General features: G+C 35.2%; 1 protein-coding gene across 1 annotated transcript in view; it reads left to right on the forward strand.

The window, feature by feature from the left end:
- Window positions 1-22,043, forward strand: part of LOC145693280 (uncharacterized) — a 43,420-nt gene that overhangs the window by 11,008 nt on the left and 10,369 nt on the right. The window contains exon 2 of the mRNA XM_081769126.1: window positions 777-887. Within this exon, the coding sequence (XP_081625252.1) occupies window positions 777-887 (111 nt within the window). The remainder of the gene's footprint in view (window positions 1-776; window positions 888-22,043) is intronic.

Raw genomic sequence — 22,043 nt, forward strand, 5'->3', positions numbered from 1 at the left:
TATCTTCGTTCTCCATCTTTATAAATTCAACACCAATCAAAGTAAAATAGACTACCAGTACCATTGCACTCGTAGTTCAGTCAGTAAATGTATTGATTTGGAGCTGTCAAAATCTAAGACAAAATCTTCCAGGTGCTTGCAATCAGTACACGTGATTTATCTGAGACTGTCCTCATCTTTCAAAAACAGCAAGTGGCACTATATTTTGTTATAGAAATAAACAAATCAAATTTTATCTATGAATGTATTTGCAAGCCCACCAACATAAAGTTCGTAAGGCGAAACGGGAAAACGCACATCGAGATTTCCCGTTCAGCCTTACATTAAGATGAAAAGTGATGATAGGTTTTACATACAAATTTCATTGCTAGAGGTCATAAGGCGAAACGGAAAAGGGCGAACAGTGCAGGAATCGTCGGTCACTGACATCGTTCATGCTCCATTGTTCCATTCTGAGAAATTCAATTACAGGACAGAAACATTTGTTTCGAAAAAAAATACATATATTGTAGTTACTCATCCGAAATGTAACGCGAAAAAAGTAACGCAAACTAGGTACGTTACTTAAAAATTTGTAACGCGTTACCGTTACAGTTACTTTGGAAAAATGTAACGCGTTACTAGGAAACGTTACTTAAAAAGTAACGCGTTACTTACGTTACGTTACTTCCCAACACTGCTTGAGGGACGTAGTAATCTATAATTGTGTAACATAATGAATTTGATTTCATATCTATGTATTTGTTTTGTTAACGTATGTATTCCTTTGGTTTCAGATTCTACCATTACATGAACAACACAGTCATTTCGTTAATATTCCATTCCTTCTACGCGCACCAATTGCTATTGGCTACGCTTTAATAAGCAGCTTCGGAATAGCCAGTAACGTAAGTAGTAATTTGAAATTTATATTTTTCATACGGTTGGTCTCTGATTAGTTCTAAGTATTTCTTCTCTATGAGTTGCTAAATTAAAATTTGCTTGGTAACAGTAATTAACTTAATCTTGTATTATTCGAGTCTAGTATTAAAATCCATTTCTGAGCGAAATTTATTTTATTTGAAAAAAAAAAAAATAATGAAATGCCTTACGCCCGTTAGGCTATGGGAGACAATGATTAAAGCAAGTGAATTATAATGGAAGAAATACAAATACAGACTAACTGTAGATATACAAACTACAGTTAGAAATACAAACTAACTGTTAATACACACACCTATAATATTTCGTATTTATTTATTAAAATGTTCCGTTACAAGAACGAAGCATTCCTTATCTGAGAGCAACTAACAACGAAGAATACGAAGAATGTCATCCAGAACCCATTCAAGCAATGCCTGTGTAACAAATGAAAAATTTAGTCCCGATATCTTGTAACGGAATTTGATCCGGGATTCTCAGATTATGAAGCGCAAACAATAACATCAATTATGTTTATTTGTCTCTTTCTATGATCTTCTTTAGCCTAAAGGGCATAATCGTCAGACGTTAAACCAAAAGATTTCAATTTTTATCATCTTTGTATTATTTTCGTTTCATTGTTTATCAATCTTTCAAATATAATTTCAACAAAAGACGCAGTATCATTGATGCTTATGGTTTATTAATAAAGTTATAAAATAGCTCATAATTCTGATTTTGTATTTATCTTTAAAATCCTGATTATTTTAACCAATCCAGTGCCAACTGCTTTCTGAGATAAGTTAATTATGAGTTTGACGTCACGGAACTTCTGATATACTGTACTCTGAGTTGTCAATATGCAGTTCTTGCCAACTGCGCTTGTAAACATTTTGAAAGAATTCTAGTATGATGGGTTAGTATTGCATCTTCAGAAGTCAAACTTTAACATATTCTTCCTTTATGTATATAGTAACGGGTGCACATAGCCTAATTTATTATCACACTATTCGGTGAAAACCTGGGTACGGTAGAGGCATCAAAGTAATGTGCACACCAAGAAAGCAAACTATATAGTTTGCTAAGGGAAAACTAGTACAATTAATAACATTCATATATAAACTATGATTTGAGCTCAGTAGAACCACAAAGAAACATATTATCTGTAATGAAACGTATCGAATACTGCGTAAGAAAATCTAGAACTAATACAGTAAATTACAACTTCAATATGGCTCCGAAGCCTCCATTCGTACAGCTTCATTTACATATCAGTCTCTACATTGAACTATTGTGCCATTACATTTATTAATGTTTAGAAATCTTCGTAGATTCTATATATATGATAAAGATATTTACGCGTATGTACCATGCTAAAACCAAATCTTTAATTCATACTAACTGAATCCCCTTCTGTTTCTTCAGAATTATGGAACTTATGCTTTATACGTATTCGTGATTTCCAATATTGCACCACAAAGCTATGGAGTGGGATCGAATTAACTCAGTTGACGCATGAGTAGAGGTATTTTTTTTAATTAAGCGATGAAAAAAATATATCATTCAGTTACCAGACTTTTAACATCTCTTATCAGTCATTTCTAAGTAATCTGTATAATACAGCATAAAATATAAAGTTACGAGAAAGCTGGAAAGAGGCAATACACTTGTAACTTTCTGAAGATAAGAGTATTGCTTGTTGTTGGCACTTAATCTTGTTTTCACGAGAGAGCGTAACAATTTTCTCTCAAGTAATACTTAAAATTGCCAGTCTATTATCTGTATCACTTGATGCCGTTTTTTGTAGTCTGATGGAAGGGATACGGTAACCCGGACAAACCTACTCTGATCCGATGACCGAGACAGACGCGCTCTAACCCGAAGAAGAGAAACATCGTCATTTGTATATATGGAAAGTTTCTATGAAGCTGTTATTGTAGTTTTAACAAACACGCTATTCACTCTTCTCTCTCTTTCTGTCTTATCACTAAATCTTCTTTCTTTCTTTTCTGTCGTGTACGTCTCTGTGTGTGTGTGTTTGCGTGTCAAAGCATTGCACTGAAAAACAACTACAAGGTTTATCAGGGTACTAGCGCATGATAATCATAGAAATAAAAAGCTACATGTTTTTCTGATGAAGGAGTGAGCCTGTGGAATCTGCCCTGTACTCAGCCCAAATAATATTTTGTTAAATCTTTTTGTATAGTTGGTGCTCAAACTCACTGTATCCAGGTACATCCGAGGATTTTTTCTAAGACCGATTACAGGAGGGAGGCAGAAGTCTGACACGCATTAGTGTATACGTGCATATACTATTACAACAAATCAATAATAAATAACACTCTGGTTCTAAAATTGAGCCACAATCTAAAATTGAGCCACATTAAAATAATATACACTTCATTCGGCCGCTTTTACTTCCATTTATTATTTATATCTGTATATATGGTTGTCCCTGACAAAGTTGCCCTTTTCATAATTCTATTTATTTATATTCTTATCTGGTTGTCCTGCCAACCACGTATTGACAATCTCATTATTTTAACATATGAATATCTTTATATATATATATATATATATATATATATATATATATATATATATATATATATATATATATATATATATTAGCATTATCGACAATATTTTGAAACATTTCTTTCTCTTCTTCTGCAACCAGCCTGGTACATATTTCGAATAACTTATTGTCCAAATTTACAAGAAAATATACAAACGTACTGTTGTATATTATGATGCCCGAACGTAATTTCCCTTTTTATTCATTAACTATCATAAAAAGGGAAAATAATTCTGGACCGTTTATATACATATGGAAATTATTCGAGTTTTCGAATGTACCTCGTATATTTAAAATTACAATTCATATAACTATACATATATATTATACCTAATTCTATAACAATATCATTATCATATTTATTTATCATATTTATTTTTAAAAATATTATCATCATTTTCATTTATTTATACGTTTTACCGACGATAAGGCACATTCGAAATTAGATTAATAAGTTATTTAAGACCTTTTTCAGGTCCATTAAATGCTGGTTATAAGCTATTTGATTCCTTTTCGGGGCCATTAAATGCTGGTTACAAGCTATTAATAATTATTTACTTGGGCATCATGAAGAAGGTTTTGAAAAAGATGTATGTGATATTCATACAGTCGTTCTTTGAATATAACATGATCGAATATAAGATGTAGTTAAACAAAATATAAATTAAGATTGCAATATCGATAATAATCAGGACATAACATAAGAATTAATGTCTTATTAACATCATAACATGGACAATGTGATTGATATTGCATTTTGGCAATCATAGGAAAACACATAACATTACGATATTTGTAGACATAATTTGAGTAATTGCTATCATATACATGAATTCAAGATACGAACAACACATGAAATCATAATGACATTTGAAGCAAAATCAATTGAGTACGGTCCCCTCAGACGCCGTAACTCCAATTTAAGTTACATGTCCAACAAACTCGTTATAGAGAACAAAACTTATTAACTTCAATATATATATATATATATATATATATATATATATATATATATATATATATATATATATATATATATATATATATATCCTCTCATTACAAAGATGCTTTTCAATATACGTCAATAACATGGGACACGAATGATGAGATTGATAGTACACATATCAAAGGAAACACATAACATTAACAGATATGTTGATATAAATTGAATAACTGTGATCATAGACATGAACTCAAGATTAAATAACATAAAATAAAATACATTAAACCGATTGACATATCCATAGAGTATGTTTGTTTTTCTTCAACGCAGATTCAATCCACTTCATATCAACATAGTCTAACCCAAGTCACGGTGTCTTATAGCTTCAGTTAGGTCACATTGTATTGCACAATCTTGGGAGTTTTCTTGACGATTATGCAAAGTTACAACATACGGTTTCCTATTCCTATGTAAGTAACTACTGCCATCTGTATATCTCCTATTCCTATCAAAATAATTTCTACCATCTGAACTTCTATTTTGCACAAAAGGGCGACGGTTGTTGTTCCTGTTGAAATTACGGTTGTTATTTCTATAATTCCTGTTTACGTTACCACGGTTCGTTTGCATCTGGTTACCGGTAGCATTGTTTATTCTGCTATCGAATGTGTTTTCAGATTGTATACTTAAATTGCGCACTGGGGCATATTGTACATGACCCCGATCAGAGTTGCTTTGACCTTTGTCCTGTCCTCTATTACAGTTTTGTGCTACAAATTGACTTTCATAACTCTGAACAAGCATTATTAGAAGATTAAAGTTAACACATTGCGCAGACATTAAAAGCTGTTGTAATCTAAAAGGCAATAGTATCCGGATAGAAGCGATAATTCTTGATTCTGGATGACCCGGATTTAACGCTCTCAACTCATTAAATGTAAAAATTACAAATTATGTAATACTCCTATGCAGCTTTGGATTGAAGGGTTTCGATCTTAACAACGCGTCTCTATTTGCTATCATGAAGTCGTTTTCATAATTGGAAAGCAATGCATTTTTAAAGTCAGCATACGTACGGAGGTTATTCCTAATGGCCTTAAACCACGTTATACATGGTGGCAACAATACATGAGGCAGTAATTTCAAATATTGTGATTTATCTATGTCTATCAATTCACAGTCATCTTCAAATTTTTCGAGAAATCCCCTCGCAGTTATATCTTCCGGTATACCACTAAATTTTGTGATTGACTTCACTTCACTAACACGCAAAGATTTATTTGTTTTAACCCTTAAATACCTGTGGTCCCGCTTCTGCAGAGATGATCGCCTCACTCTTCTTTCTCCTTCTGTACTATCTTCATTACTCGAAGATTGGTTATCTTCAAGCGTTGTTCGGTGATGGTGTGCAGATTCCCAATCGTTGGATGTGGGATGTACAGGATTCATGTGCCCACCATCTTGCACTGCGCCTTCTGACATACGATTTTCTTTTCTGAAATTCAATTCATCCTGCAGTTGTTTAATTCGGTTGTCATGTTCTTCTACGACCGTCTCGATAACGTTCACAGAATCTTGAATGTCAGTACACCTTTGTACTATTTTGCCCATTTCAACCTCATGATGTTCAAATTTAGCTTTGGTCTGTTGGTTAATTTGTTGCAACTGCTGTTGCAAACCGTCATTGCACTGTTGCAATTGCTCCAGGCGCTCATCAATGTTGGGCTTGCTGATTCGTCTTTTGATCTAGCTTTTCTAACTGCTGATTCAATTAAGCAAATTGTTCTGCTTGTTGTCGGGACATTTCCTTGAAAATTTCCAACATATTGGATGAATCTATTGTTGGGCTGTCCATCGTTTCACCATGTATGTCACTCATTCTGCTCCGATATATAACTCGGCCGCTTCTTAAACAAATATAATTAATATCTGACTCAATTTTGGTCGTTTTTTACTGAACTTCAAAAACGCTCCTTCTCAATTCCCGGGTTTCCGGTGCCATTTTTTAATACAACAAATCAATAATAAACAACACTCTGGTTCTTTTATCGTAATCTAAAATTGAACCACATTAAAATAATATACACTTCATTCGTCCGCTTTTACTTCCATTTATTATTTATATCTGTATATATGGTTGTCCCTGACGAAGCTGCCCGTTTCATAATTCTATTTATTTATATTCTTATCTGGTTGTCCTGCCAACCACGTATTGACAATCTCATTAGTTTAACATATAAATATCTTTTTTTATATATATCAGCATTATCGACAATATTTTAAAACATTTCTTTCTCTTCTTCTGCAGCCAGCCTAGTACATATTTCGAATAACTTATTGTCCAAATTTACAAGAAAATAATAATACAAGAAAATATACAAACGTACCGTTGTACTATGTTATATAAACCAACACTTATTTACGCACACATCTTATTAACTACAGAGAAAACTGTTAAATATATTAAGTACTACTACCAAACCCGAAGTCCTGCGCAAGCGCAGAACACTACTATATGTCTGAATGATTGAATATGATACAAAATTTAAAATATTTATGACTAGCAAAGTAGTTTTAATAACACGTTAATAATATCTTTAATTAAGAATTTCTCGATAATTACTCGAATTTAAGACGTCCTCGAATCGAAGACGCACCCCAATTTCGCTGGGTTAAATTAAGGTAAAATAGTAATGTGTTCCTTTTTTACTGTTACTAAAGCGCTCTTTGATATTGGTCATTTTCGGTGAGTTTTATACGTCCCTCTCCCCTTCCCATGTTGCGGGGCCTAACACGATAAAAAATATCCCAGGCCCGAATGTCATATATGTTAAAAATTTGATCGAGATCGGTTGGGTGGTTCAAGAGTTAAGTTCTATTTATTTTTATTTATATATCTCCTCTCCTCCTCCTATCCTAAGTTCTACCGTCGAAGGGATATGATAAAAAAAATTAAAAAAAAAAAACACCCCAGGTTCGAACATCTATGTTGATAATTTGGTTAAGATTGGTTCAGTGTTTTAAGCATGACGATGTCACAAAGACACTCACTTTTATTTTTTATTATTATTATCTTTTTTTTTTTTTTTTTTTTTTTTACATATATATGTCCCTCTTCTCCTCCCCTACATTGTGCCGTCAAAGTAAAATGATGAAAATATCCCAGGTCCGAACGTTACCTATGTTGAAGGTTTCGTCGAGATCGGTCGGGTAGTTCTAGGGTTATTGTTTTATTCATTTTCATATATTTACCCTCCTCTCCTCCCCTCCTCTCCTCTAAGTTCTACCATCAAAATGAAATAATGACTTCCCAGGTTCGAACTTCCTCTATGTTGAAAATTTGATTGAGATCGTTCGGGTGGTTAAAGAATTATTAACTCACTAACATGGTCACTTTTATTTTTATATTTATTAATTTTGTATATCTCCCCCTCCTCCCCATCCCTTACGTTATTCCGTCAAAGTGAAATGGTAAAATACATCCAAGGCCATGAACATCATCTATGTTGAAAATTTGATCGAGATTGGTCGCTTGGTTCAAGAGTTATTAAGTTTCATTTATTTTTTTATAATTCCCTCTCCTCTCCCTTTCCTAAGTTCTACCGTCAAAGGGAATAGTTGAAAACACTCTCAGATCAGAACTGCATCTACGTCAAAAATTTGATCGAGATCGGTCGGGTGATTTAAGAGATTAAGAATAGGCTTAAGATGGAATCCTAACCACGTGAGCTCCCGCCGGGTATTAAACTCAGGTCTCACACGCCAAAGGCACTTACGCTAACCGCTTAACCACAAGAGAGCTCCCCAAGAACTGAAAACGCTTTAAAAATCCAGGAGCAGTTGCCCCCTTTGCCCCCTGTTGCGGGCATCCATGACAATTTTTCAAAAATGTCTCAAGGGAATTTGTTCACATTTCATAAATAAATGTTTCATTAAAACCTTGTAATGTTATGTAACTCACTTCTCATGAAGAATTCACAAAGGTTAAGTTTACTCTTAGGGATAAGTTTCTTTTATATAAAGCGACCAGTGCTTATAAATCTGAAACAGATCGAGATAGAAAGAATGATACTAAAAATGAGACAGGAAAATATTCGAATACACATTGATTGAAGCGTTCTGTTTACTTCACAGAATCACCTATATTAGGGCCCCGGGGGTCAACTGAAACTTTTAAATAGCAAAGTAGGATTTTCTGTTTATATACATAACTGAAAAGATACTGGAGAAACAAACAATATTTGTAGGAGAATTTTTTGCGTATAATTCATTGTTTATGAAACGACTACCGTTTAACTGAGAGTTTTATCTGATGGCTCGATGGTGGCTATTTCCCAAACGATTCCTTACAGGGAAAACTTTATCCTGAAACTTGTTTGTTTTCAATGTTCCTTTCAATGATGTATCAAATTACAAAACATATCATTTAAAATTGAGGAGTTTGATGTAATAGGGGCGAATGCAAGAATGAGCCTTTTTTGCATCAAACGCATTTGTGGCTTTTGCCATGCTTGTTTAGCCTCCTGGTAACATTTCAATTCAATAAAGGAATAAAATGCTGTATATTACGTTGTTTTATGTACGAAAAAACACTACTTAAATTTTCAACACCGTTTTTCTACAACCGTATGTTTCAGACTTACGCCCTTATTGCATCAAACTCTTCAATTATCGGATTGTCCCTAAGGCTAGGACAGAAACCTCTGTGAAGGCAAGCAATTTGCTCATTTCCGTACGCCTTCTGATATTTTCCTACCTTTTCTTTTGTTTCATCTTTTTATATTGATCTGTTTTAGACTTATAAGCATTGGACGTACTATCTGAATGTGTAAGAAATCACACTTACATAGTGACCATTTTGTAAAGGGTATCTCACACACACAAAAAACTTTATTCTACAAAAGTTGTTTGTCCATGGTTGTATAAAATCTCTTCTCTAGGTGATAAAATATACATCTCTTCAATGGTGTATAACATTCAATGCTTTGCTGTTTAATATTTTCGGATGACTACTTGGAGCATAATTGAGAGTCCTGTGGCAAGCAAACTGCTTTATTCGATGCACCCTCTCATATATTCTTATCTCACTTGTGCTTTTGTTTCATCCTCGTATCTCCAACCGTTTGTGATTTATAAGTATATGCTGTCATTCAAAAATTGACAATCGGTTCCTTTAGATTTCTGACATAAATTTCAGAGCACGCTTTCGAGTTTACTCATTTCCACGGCCACTATTTCCTGAAGGCAATGTTTATGTTTTGATGGTACTGTAGTCGATAATCAGTTGCTGTTTTTTGCTTACATTTACAAACAGACATTCCTTTTCATTCCTCCTCATTTAATCATTCATCTACTGAGTTTGATTTCTTTAAAGATTTCTACAACATATATAACCATCCAAAAGCCGATATGCCTTAGATCTGGAGGTGACCTGGTTTTTGAATGACAGTCTGGACTAGGTGCTTTATCTAAAACATCTGGTATATACTAATTTTGCAAAGGTATCGGTAAAAGTGCATATTAGCAGTTATTGTGCACGGCAGCCACATTGACATTTGACCTTGAAACGATCTGCTTATTGCGCCAACCTGTGATTAGGATTCCGATTCGGTGTACATACTATATGGTCTTAGTCAGACGAGAACTTTTGAAAGCAACTTCCTCGCCGAAGGTTTGACAATAGAGCGTCCTGATATCATTGGCTTACTCCAAACACGAGTTCGTTTGTACTGTAGTGTAAATTTGCATAAAATAGAATTTGAGCAACAAAATGGATCAGTTGCTACATTTCTTGATGAAATATTTTTATTTTAACCTCTTAAAATTAATTTGTACACTTGCTATTCATGACATCTCACATATGCTACCATATACAGGTTGTTTCAAAAAAAAATATATATATATATACAGATGGTGATCAGAAAAATGGAAACACCTGAACGAAATTGCAACTTACCAGATTAATATGGTGTCGGGCCACCTTTCGCCTTCAGAACAGCCTTGATGCGACGTGGGATGGAGGCATAGAGGTCGTGAATGGTAGCAAGTGGAATTTTATACCATTCCTCGTGCAGGTTATCGGCCAGTTCTGTGAGAGAGGATGGAGATGGAAATTGTCGCCGGAGTCGTGTTTCCAAGACGGACCACAGATGTTCAATTATGTTGAGATCTGGGGATTGGGCGGGCCAAGGGAGGTGTTGAACTTCATCCCGATGTTCCTCAAACCACGCTGCAACAACGCCAGCTGTGTGAATGGGTGCATTATCATCCTGGAAGGTGGCGTCATTGTCCGGGAACAACATCCGGACCATAGGATGCAAGTGGTCTCCTAAAACTGCGACATAATCGTTGGCAGTGATTCGTCCGCTAAATTTGACCACAGGACCCAATGAAAACCATGATATTGCGTCCCACAGCATCACCGAGCCGCCGCCAAGTTTCACAGTTGGGCGGAGACACTGCAGATCATAAGCTTCTTTGGGCGTTCTCCACACATAAACACAGCCCGTGGTTGGGAATAGGGTGAAGGATGACTCATCCGACCATATCACACGTTTCCAGTCCTCAACGGTCCAAGTTGCATGGTCGCGGCACCATTTGCGGCGTGCGAAAGCGTTATGGTCCCTGATGAGCGGTTTGGCCCGTGCAACACGACCCCGTAAGTTCATGTCATGTACTTCGCGGCGGACTGTGATTGTCGAAACAGAGTGGGGAGGTGCTGATTGAGTTCCTCCGTCACTTGCTCCGCAGTGGCACGATGGTTCTGCGTGACAATGCGCTTTAATACCCGGCGTGACCTGTCACTCATGATTTTCTTCCGCCCACTGTTCCGCTTCCCCGATGTGGTTTTCCCGTGTGTTGTGTAGGCCGTCATCACCTTCGACACTGTCCCACGCGACACACCTATCACAGTAGCCACTGCCGTCACACTCACTCCACATAACCGCACACCAACAATTTGCCCTCTTTGAAACTCTGAGAGATCTCCCATTTCACACTACCTCCGTCTGCTGCAGCCACTGGACACTGCTGTTCCACTGCGCCTTACGTAGTATGGAGACCGACCTATCACACCACCACCAGCGGTCCGGCGCTGTGGGCGCCACGACACCACTGCCAACCCATATATCTGACGTGTTGCCAACTAGAGGTGTTTCCATTTTTCTGATCACCATCTGTATATATATATATATATATATATATATATATATATATATATATATATATATATATAACAATTACTTAAAATTTTACACAGAAGTACTATAATTATCCCTGTTAGTGTTAAAAATTGTAACACAGTAACTCACATATGGTATGTAACCTCTCTTTGTTATTCTACATACATCAACTCAGTAATCAATTCCTTCCAGACCAGTTTCAACATAGTTTCATCAACAGTTTGCACTGCAGCAGTAACGTGCTGTTGCAGTTCACCAACATCTTGGTGAGGAGGTGATTTGCACACAATGTCTTTGAGATGTCCAGAGGAAGAAAAATCGGAGACGGATAAGTCCGATGATCTTGATGACTAATTTACAAGCTGTTATTCATCTGCCGTAGGCAAACGACCTTTCTTTGAAAATGTAGTGTTTCCTTGAATTGTTGATACCACTTGCGAATGGAGTTCTTTGAAATGGCTAAGAGCATATAATTTGAAGTACTCACCAACTACCTCTATAAAAATTGTTGCGTGAGTACCTTAGGATAGGGCACATATTAGTTCCTAAGTAAAGTCTTGACCCGACTATGGTAGGTCCCATAGTTTTGGAGGCTGTGGACCTTTAAAATTATTTTTTTTTATGTTTTTGGCAGTCTATAACTCCGAAAGGAAGCATTTGTGCACCCAAGTTGGTCTATACTTTTTGTCTTATCTTGGTGTCAGGAATCACCTCCCAAACGTTGTCGGTGTTGTTTTGAAACATCCTGTATACAGGGTACGAAATCCTCACAGTCGAAGTGGAGGTGGGGATGAGGTGGGATAGGAGTGTAAAAAGATAAAACACTTAGCACTGGAATGCTTCGATATAGAGCGTTCACATATTTAAACATCCATAACTGTTAAACTATGTGGAATTTGGGATGTGTTTTTGCCCTTCCATACGACTAGGACACACGTTAATTATAGATTAAATACATTTTCGTTACTTGAGAATTATTGAAAGTAATTTACAATATTTTGACCATAGTGTCTTTGTTGACCCCAATAATTTACTAGTGGGGTGGATTTTATTTGAAATATTTACAAGTAGGGTTGAGGATTGTTCCACATCCAAGGATTTCGCACTGTGCCTATATATAATATTGAAAATTTTCTGAATGCGGACTTTGGTACAGTTTGTCGAAGGTGACCGTCCTGCTGATGGCATCCCCTGCACAAGATTAACATGTAATTACAATTTATTTTAGCTCTGGGGTCATCTGTCATTTGACTAACGCTAAGGAGATAGAGCCCACTTGAACCTATGCCTGGAAAAATACCAATTACTTGTTCCTGTGACTCAACGTAAAGTTGTGGATCCAAATTCACTATAGAACAAATGCTGAAAAGGGAGTTAAAGTTAAGAAATAAAAAAAAAATAATAAAAATAACATTGGCAAGATAAAAATATCTATGACATTCACTAAATGTTTCTGAACCTTGTAAACCTTAGTCAAGACCACAGTTTTTATCAGTGCATAGCTATAGAGAAAAAGGAATTTTTTAATTATGCAAAGAAATAAAAGTATTTCGCCAGAGTATATTTTTGTAAATATAATTGGATGTGTTACAACATCAGCATAATGAAATTAAGTTTTAATATAATGTAAATTTCGTTCGAGATCAACTCCATTTGGGAAGTTTTCGTCCCTGTTACCCTTGAGCTGTGCTGTCCAGTCTCTTAGTAATTAAAATTTGCTTGTGTCTAAAAAGAAGAAGAAAAGAAAGAAAGGAACAGGTAGATAATTATATGTGGATGAACTGGATAAACTAGATCTGGCATTGATTTACAATACACGATTGTCTTCAAGTTTTATAGATGTACGCCCAACTTATTTCTAACGCTGAGCGTGTTTTCGGTTTCAATAGCATTAAAACTCTCGAAATAAAAAGCTACTTAAATTTTCAGCATTTCCATAAGCAATTCAAAAACTTATTCGGCCCATGAATTAAAAATTATTATATTATGGAGAAAAATAACAAAATTTATTTCTTTTTCTTTTTCGAAGTTTATTGAATATCAGCTCAAGAATGTTGGAACCTCTATTGAACAGCATCGTGAGTTTCGATCTTAAATCGTAATATGAGAGTTCTACAGAGATAAATACTCTATGAACACTTTATAAATTTTACCATTTTTCCATTTAGCCCTATATCACTGTTATGGTAGATATAATTTTAACCTTCTTGCAACCTGGGAGTCCAAGGTTTGAATCTCGCAGCCAGTCCTCCACACATTTTTCTAGTATTTCCCTTGATCACGTTAATCAACTTCCTTCCAAAATATCGTATTAACAAATTTCATTATTTAATTGTGTCAAGTGAAAAATCTTTGATGCACAATCATAAGAGGTTAACTAAAATAATAGTAATTTTTCAGATGAGCAAAAATAAATTTCAATATATGTCGCTGTAAAGCTTAAAAATCGTCAGAATTTATGAAATGTGGTTAGAAGCACATTCCTAATTGCACCCAGACATACTTCCATAAAACCAAATGAAAGATAGGTTACAAATGTGTCTTGACACTATTCCTCAAATTACTTCATTTTTTTCAGCGTTAGGTTCGAGCATCAAAAATTAAAGTTGAAATATCATTGATCTCATTGGCAGTATTACATTACTTTGTTGCTGGTTACTCTTTATATTTCTTACGAACATTTCCCCTACATGTGATTCTGACTAACAAACTCAAGAGAAACTTTTAATGTTATTGTAACATGATCAATCATTGTATATTCTGTGCCCAAGATGCTAAAGAAAAAATAATATTGAAAAGTAGTCCACAACCTATGGCAATCTCTTTTAAATTCTCTGAACATAACAGAAGCAATATTTCAAGGCTGAGTTCATCTATTTAGAATGATGGAAGAGTCAAGTAAGTGAATGCTCTCAAGGTCATGAGAATGGTCACGTGGTGCATGCGTATGTTTGTATGTAAAGGACAAAAAGAAAATAAAAGACGGAAATTACACAACGAGAAAGAAAGAGAGGCAATTTAATCGAAAGATGTTAACCCGATAGAAGACATTAATATTGTTTACCAGAAATTCATAGTGCGAAATATTTATTGTAATAGAAAAACTTCTGATTATTAACCTACAAAGAGTTTTGAGTAACCAAATACCTATTATTTTAATTATACATATTATGAGTTTAGCCTTTCGGTTCCTTTTGAAATAAACCTTTTGAAAATTTAAATGAAATAAACTTAAAATAGTCGGAGAGCAAAGCGGGATTTAACAACTCACACAGAACGCTCTTTTGACTCTAACTTGATCCTGGGAAAATCAAGAATGAATAGGCCTACTTACTGTAAAGACTTCGTTTAAGACAAATCAAAATATTTTAAATACCCTCTTACAATTTAGAATGTTAAATCTGGATCTTGTTATTTTATACTATTTTATGCAAGTAAACATATTATTTACGCAATTGGATAATGCATTTACATATTTCACTCTCAAATTACTTCAATGCACAATGTGTTACTTTTATTTAGATCCAAAATTGAAATAGAAAGCAAGATACGTTTAACATGTATTTTCTAAGAATGTAGGGTAAGCATTCGTGTACTCTAATTCGTAAACAAACAATTAATCATGGTATTTGATATCTGTTAGACTTCGAACACATGCAGTGGTGTCATTTCGTCTACTCTCTGCTGGCAACAACGTGATGCATTGTCAACCATAACCATATCAAGTTTTGCTCCACCATACACAAAGTTACTGTATTTTGTTTATAGGGATGGGCTCGAGCGAGTTCGACCGAGTTTTCATTGAAACTCGACTCGACTTCAAAATAGACATCTTTGAGCTTGACTCGAAAAATTTCCTCCAACTCGACCCGAATTTGACTTGAGTTTCGAGTCGAGTCGAGCCAAAACGAGCCACATCGAGCCAAATGCTGTGTGTAGTTTCAAGTATTTTTTTCAAGGATTCTACATAGACAATATAATTATTATTAATGATACTTACTACTACTACTAGAATTTTATTATTATTATTATTATTATTATTATTATTATTATTATTATTATTATTATTATTATTATTATTATTATTATTATTATTATTATTATTAGCCGGCTCGATCCAATGGCTCACCTGAACCAAGTCGGTAGCTCATCCCAACCGCGCCGGCTAGAGCTGTTCGCTCAGCTGAACCGAGCTGAGTAGGTTGACATTACTACCCGGCTTGGGCTTCAGCTTGGGCTCAAAACTTCGACCGTGCAGGTCTCAGCCTTGATGGTAAGAACTGCAGTATTTAGTTATATTGGTGCTCACGACATTTGAGGCTGTCTAGTTATAAAAATCCATTGTCGTCTTATTAATCGAGATGGAATGTCTCATCGCGTGAGCAACAGTAAAAATATCAAACTTACTGCTTACACTTCTCTAGGTTTCGCTTTTCAGTCTAATCAGCAATGATTTCAAAACGAGTAAAAACGAGCTGAACGAGCGAGCCATTTATCAAACTCGACTCGACTCGAAACTCGACCTCAAAACAGTGACTCAGCTCGGAACTCGACTCGAGAAAATTACTTTTGATTCGTCTCGAAACTCGATTCGAATTCGCTCCGAGTTTCGAGTCGAGTCGAGTTTTAGCTCGACTCGTGCCCATCCCTATATGTTTATCTCTATATGTCTCTAAAAGTCTGAATATGTATATACGGTATCCCTTTTACGGTTTCCACTTTTTGAGGTAAATTTTAGACTTTCACTCAAACAGCTACTGTTTCCTTATTATTTATCGTAGGATAATGGTTCATACCTCGTTCTTTTTCAGGATAGAGCACCACTCGCTTCTCCGTATTAGGGTAAATGCATGTCGAAGATACCTCGCGATCGAGGTCGAGGTACAAGTCGCGGTCGCTACCTCGATGTCTAGGTCGCGATGGATGAAGGGCGCACATAGCGAGGAGGTCGCACCCTCGCTGTTAAGTTCTCAGTTGTCATGCGTTTCATTGCTGTGACGCATGTGAAATTATTCCGTCAGTACATAAAAATCACTGCGAAACCACATTTTGAAATTGAAAGGACCAAACAGTTTATAAATAGGGATGGACGCGGGACGAGATATGAAAAATGGCAAAGTTTCGTCTCTTGTTTCGCAAAAATATTTGAGTCTCATCTCTTGTTCATCTCTATCAATATTCTAAATCAAAGACTTTTGCCTTTTATTCAATTTTCTGTGAAGAAATGCCCTCTTTCAGCACTGAGGCGAGAAATCGTTTCCCAGTAAAATTTAATAAATAAATAAATAAATCAGGTATGTCTTTAGGTTTCGAGGTAGAGGAGGTATTAACTGCAGCACATGAAGTTTCGGTACTGCAATTTCATTATTCGATGTTTCCTCCCTGTGAATACGTGCCTGTCTTTACAGGTATTTCTTTACCTTATATCAATAACGAATTTAGAAGAAACCTTTTTTATTAATCTCGGAATTGGGGCGGGGGCGTGGAGTTTTTAAGCATAGATATGATTAATAGTAGCTTCTTTTTTTTTTCTTTAAAAATTCTACAATTTACGGACTTCAGCACGAAAGCTCCCTCCCTGTGACTGCCACTGCCTTTTATAATAATAAGCTACAGTATAATTCTCAAATAAATAAGTTATCTGACATTCCCATTTCAGTTGCTATTCTCTGTTTAAAACGTGCCTATTATGATGTTTGTGTTTTTTTTATTCCATATTGCTGGAATATTCCTCATTAGTTCTGTTAATATGTATTTCATAATCAAATATAATAGTGCAACAAAACCTCTTGAGCATAAACACACACACTCCTCTGCAGACGAAATTCTAAACAAATGAAGACTTTATTCCGTGCAGCGCATTCAGGGAGAGCCAATGAGAATACGAACCACAGCGATGCTTCCGCTGAACATCGATGTAAAAACAAACTCAGTTGTTCATCATCGCGACCACTAATTCACCCTCGCGGTCGACCTCTAGGTCGCGATGTAGCGTGCATCTTCGGCATGCGCTCACTCATTTGAATTCATGGGTTTGTGCCAGTATCGAGGGTGCGACCGCGACTTAAACCTCGACCTCGATCGCGAAGTATGTTCGGCATGTCCCTACCCTTATACACCAGAAACGTGAAATCGGGGAAAACCGGGAGATTTTTGATTTTTTCAAAAATTTGCGCCCCTCTGTCCCGGGCTTGGGTTCACGTGGGGGATCTGCATATAACATTATTGCATCACTACTATTTGACCCAGAGTCATGGTTTAAACGCCATTTTCTTCAGTATAGCGAGCCCTTTCCAACGATACTACTCACATGTCCGTATCATATACCTAAACTGGAAAAATTGGGAAAAAACAGAATTTTTCTGAGAGAAATTACCCCCACGAAATAGTTGCGTCCCTCAGGGGTGGGCGCAGGTTCACATAGGGATCTCAAAAAATTGAGAAATACTCAAAGGTGCATACAATTCGTATGCAAAGTTTCAATCGGATATCTTGAAAAGTAAAGGCGTGGAAAGTTTTTGAAATTTGCTTTAAGAAAAACAAATCACGCCCCGCCGCCCCCACTTGGCGCCGCGAAGTTGACCATCCGATTCCAAACTTTGGGGTGTTCTTTTGTCCATCCTTGGTTTGACCAATTAAAAAAATCACTTCTAATAGATATCCATCACTTTCTGTTGTAATAAAGGAGTAAAATCAGAGGTGAAACATCTTCTTGCGGTATTGAATCTTTATCAAAAAATTGCTTATCGCTATCTATTTCCATTTTGTTTGTTATGCGATCAGTGTTATAACCAAAAACCAGTAGATGTTTACCACTGCCGGTTTAAACAGGTAAACGTCGAGACAAAATTCATTATTGGGACGCTAAATCTGTCAAAAATAAAAACCACTTTTCGAAATCCCTTAAAATCGTCTTCACCCTATGGAAATAAATATTGAAATAGGAAGTATTAGTAAATATCAACTAATTCCGGTTTGAGATAGTGTTCCTTCTGGTGATGGTACGTTCTCTTTAGACACTGAATCTATTGTTGAAAATCACTCGTCACTATCTATTACAGTTCTTGTTCCATAGCGATCAACGTTGAAACCTTAATTCTGATTTCTACCACTACTGATTTGAACAGTGGTTTAACAAATGAGATGGACCCTATTCTTGGGATGCTGAATCGAATACATAAAACGCTTCTCTATATCTTTTACTGTTTTTGCCGTTGTAAATCACCATTGAAACCGGAAGTACTAGCAGATTTTAATCATTTCTGGTTTCCGTAGATTGGTGCAGGTAAGATAGGATGTTTTCGTGAGACACTGAATCGATTTTTTTTAAAAAAAAAAACCGCTTGGAGCTATTTGTTACCATTTATCGACGTTGAAACCGGATTTTTTTTTTTTTTTTTTTTTACTATTTTCAGTACTAGAGGGAAACATTTTATTTTAATAAATTATATACTAATATACCTAAAGAAAAACGTGAAACTTACGTCGGTGGACAATCTTGTCATCCCTTGGTAAAATCGGAAATAACGCTACTGCATGTTGCTTAAAGCATAGAGCGTCTCTAAGGTTGCTCTGTCAGACACGCGACTTGTGAAAACTCGTACTTTTTAAGCTTCACTCTTCATTTTATTTTTTTCCTTTACAGATTGAGTGTTCTCATATGCTGTTACTATCTTCAATGCTCATTCTTCGCATTGTGACAATAGGTTTATGGTTTGGTATTTGAACCTCTATCCCCGTTAGATATCTATTTCAATGATAGTGTAATGATAAACATTCGTAAATCTCGTCCCTTCCCTCCTTCATGCTGAAGGGAATGAATTTGGAGTTAAACGAAATCGGCAGTGTCACTATCCATCTTAGTGGCCCCGAGAGCTATGGATTAAACACTATTATTGGTCGTTTTTTTATTATTTTTACATGTCACCTTTTCCCATCCAATCCTTTCTTTCTTTTATGTCGATAATGTAACAAAAGCCCAAGTTTGGCTATGATCTACTTAAATACCAAAAGTTACCTAATTCATATACCGGTCTGGGGGGGAGTTGCCTGCTAGACATCGCTATTTTCATTTTTATCTATTTAGAAAAGAACACTCTGCCCCCCTTAAAACGAACATTTTCACAACTGCTGGAATGTAAGTCCCCTTATTTCTAATGAGGCGATACAGCGAGTTTTTTTTTTTCTAACTTAAAGGGCTCGTGAGAACTATAGTTTTGACATAAATGTTTCAATAATTCTACTCCTCTTAAGATAAGCTATTCCCGAAAAGTAATATAAAATCCTATTTTCGGCCAAGATTCACTCATTACCAAAAATCATTAAAATTGGTCTAGCGGGGTAGGAGGAATTAACCATCAGTGTTACACTTCATTTATAGGGTCTATATATGTTTGAAAACAACTGTACGATGTAATATATACACAAGTACAGTGTTAGCCATTAATCAATGAAAATCAATTGCAATTAATCAATCAATTCAAAGTAATTGCTGGGGAAAATAATTTCAATCCAATTAATTATCAATTACATTCGATTGCAATTGAATGACTGAATTTAATTGCAATTACTTTCAACTGATTGATAAACTGTAATTGATTCTCGTTTATTAGCAATAAACAATTGGGCATTTCTTACTCCAATTGTTAATTGCAATTAATAATTAAATTTACTGATTAATTGTATTAATTCAATTTGCAATTTGTCCAACACTCGAATTAGGTAATCTATAAAAATTATACATGTTCAGCTACTGGAAGGAACCAAATTAAAACTTATTTTGTAAACATAGTAAGCTGTTCTATGAGAAATGTTCTAAAAATTAAGGCAGTGAACTTCTACTAGCTCTCATCAATAAGGCGAGTAAGGATCTAATGCCTCTATCGGTTATCTACCATATATGTTTAGTGTATTTTAATATCTATCTCGTTGAAAATGAAATGAAATCTTTGAGTTTTACGTCCAACGGTTATGCCGGTTAGACTAAAGGAGACGGTGATGATGAGAAATGAATGAAATTGTGGAATGAAGAAAGTGGGAGGAAACGGGAGAACCCCTAGAAAACCCACGAGCACGGTGTTTGTCCACCACAAAGTCCACACGGCGCGAGCTGGGATCGAACCAGGGATCCCAAGCACCGAAGGTGAACGCTCTACCACTAAGCCACCGCGCCCTTCTATCTATCTTCTTGAGAATACCATACAATCCCTTTACTATTTTTATTATAAAGTGAGTTTGATTCTCTTTGAATAACAATATATGAACGTTCTTGTGTACCTACATTGTATATTATTACAGGAGTTACAACACAGAGTCGTGACGCCCCTCAGCGTCGGCTGTCTTACGTTAGTCTAAGTGTATCGTGACGACGTGGCCAAGGGCGGATCCAAGGGGGGGGGTATAGGGGCATATAACTCAACATGCATATTTTCGTCTTTCATTTACTTTTCTTTTTTTCTTTTTCTTTTTTTAATCAAAATCACAAGAAAAGTAGTATATATCGTATGTCTTCAGGTAAACTCATCCGGTTTTCATCAACTTACCGTAGTGGTAATCCTTGATCCACTTAGTACGCTTGTGAAATATTTTTCTCTGTAAGGTTTTGGTTTCCTAGCTATGAGACATTGCAGTTGATGTTTGAACTTTGTGAAATTTTTACAGAAAAAAAAAAAGACTTAGAACAAAAATACATGGAAGTATTAACTTGGGCGTAAGAAAGTAAATGATGATACAGTTAATTAGCTATGTTGTAAACATGGTGTGTAATAAAGATTTGTTTAAAAAATGATTGAAGAATGTTTTCTGTGTTAGGTTACTCGTTGAATGAGATATATTTTAAATTACGTCCTCTGTCTTGTTGGAAAAGCAGAATCTGTATATGAGATCCAAAATCGATTTAGCTCAGTGACTATGTATTATCTACCTCTTCCACTTTTAATTATTTAGTCCTGTTATAGTATTTCAATTCTGTGTTTTTACATTTAAGGTAATGCAATCTAGTATATATATATATATATATATATATATATATATATATATATATATATATATATATATATATATATATATATATATATATATATATAATACTTGTAAAATTTATTCGGATGACTGCTGATCGTATAAAATATACATCGTTGTTGTAAGATATGAAACGGAAGGATAATAGAAAGTTTGATTCATTGTTATAGATCTAATACTAAAATATAATTTTGTCATTATCAAGTAGTCATTATTGAAGGTAAACACAATACACTTTTAAACGTTTTTAAGTAATTCGTAAACATTGTGGTGTACTTTAATATTGGGGTGTAATATTAAAATTCTGATAGCCATAATACCGTTAATTAATGTCAACAAATTATCTTGGAAAGAATTTTGAAAAGAATTTTTGTTTTCCAAAACGCCTGTCACAATTTAATAAGTTACACTTTTAATTTTA

This window comes from Thermobia domestica, chromosome 8 (genome assembly GCF_964235325.1).
Source record: "Thermobia domestica chromosome 8, izTheDome1.hap1.1, whole genome shotgun sequence".
NCBI lineage: Eukaryota > Metazoa > Arthropoda > Insecta > Zygentoma > Lepismatidae > Thermobia > Thermobia domestica.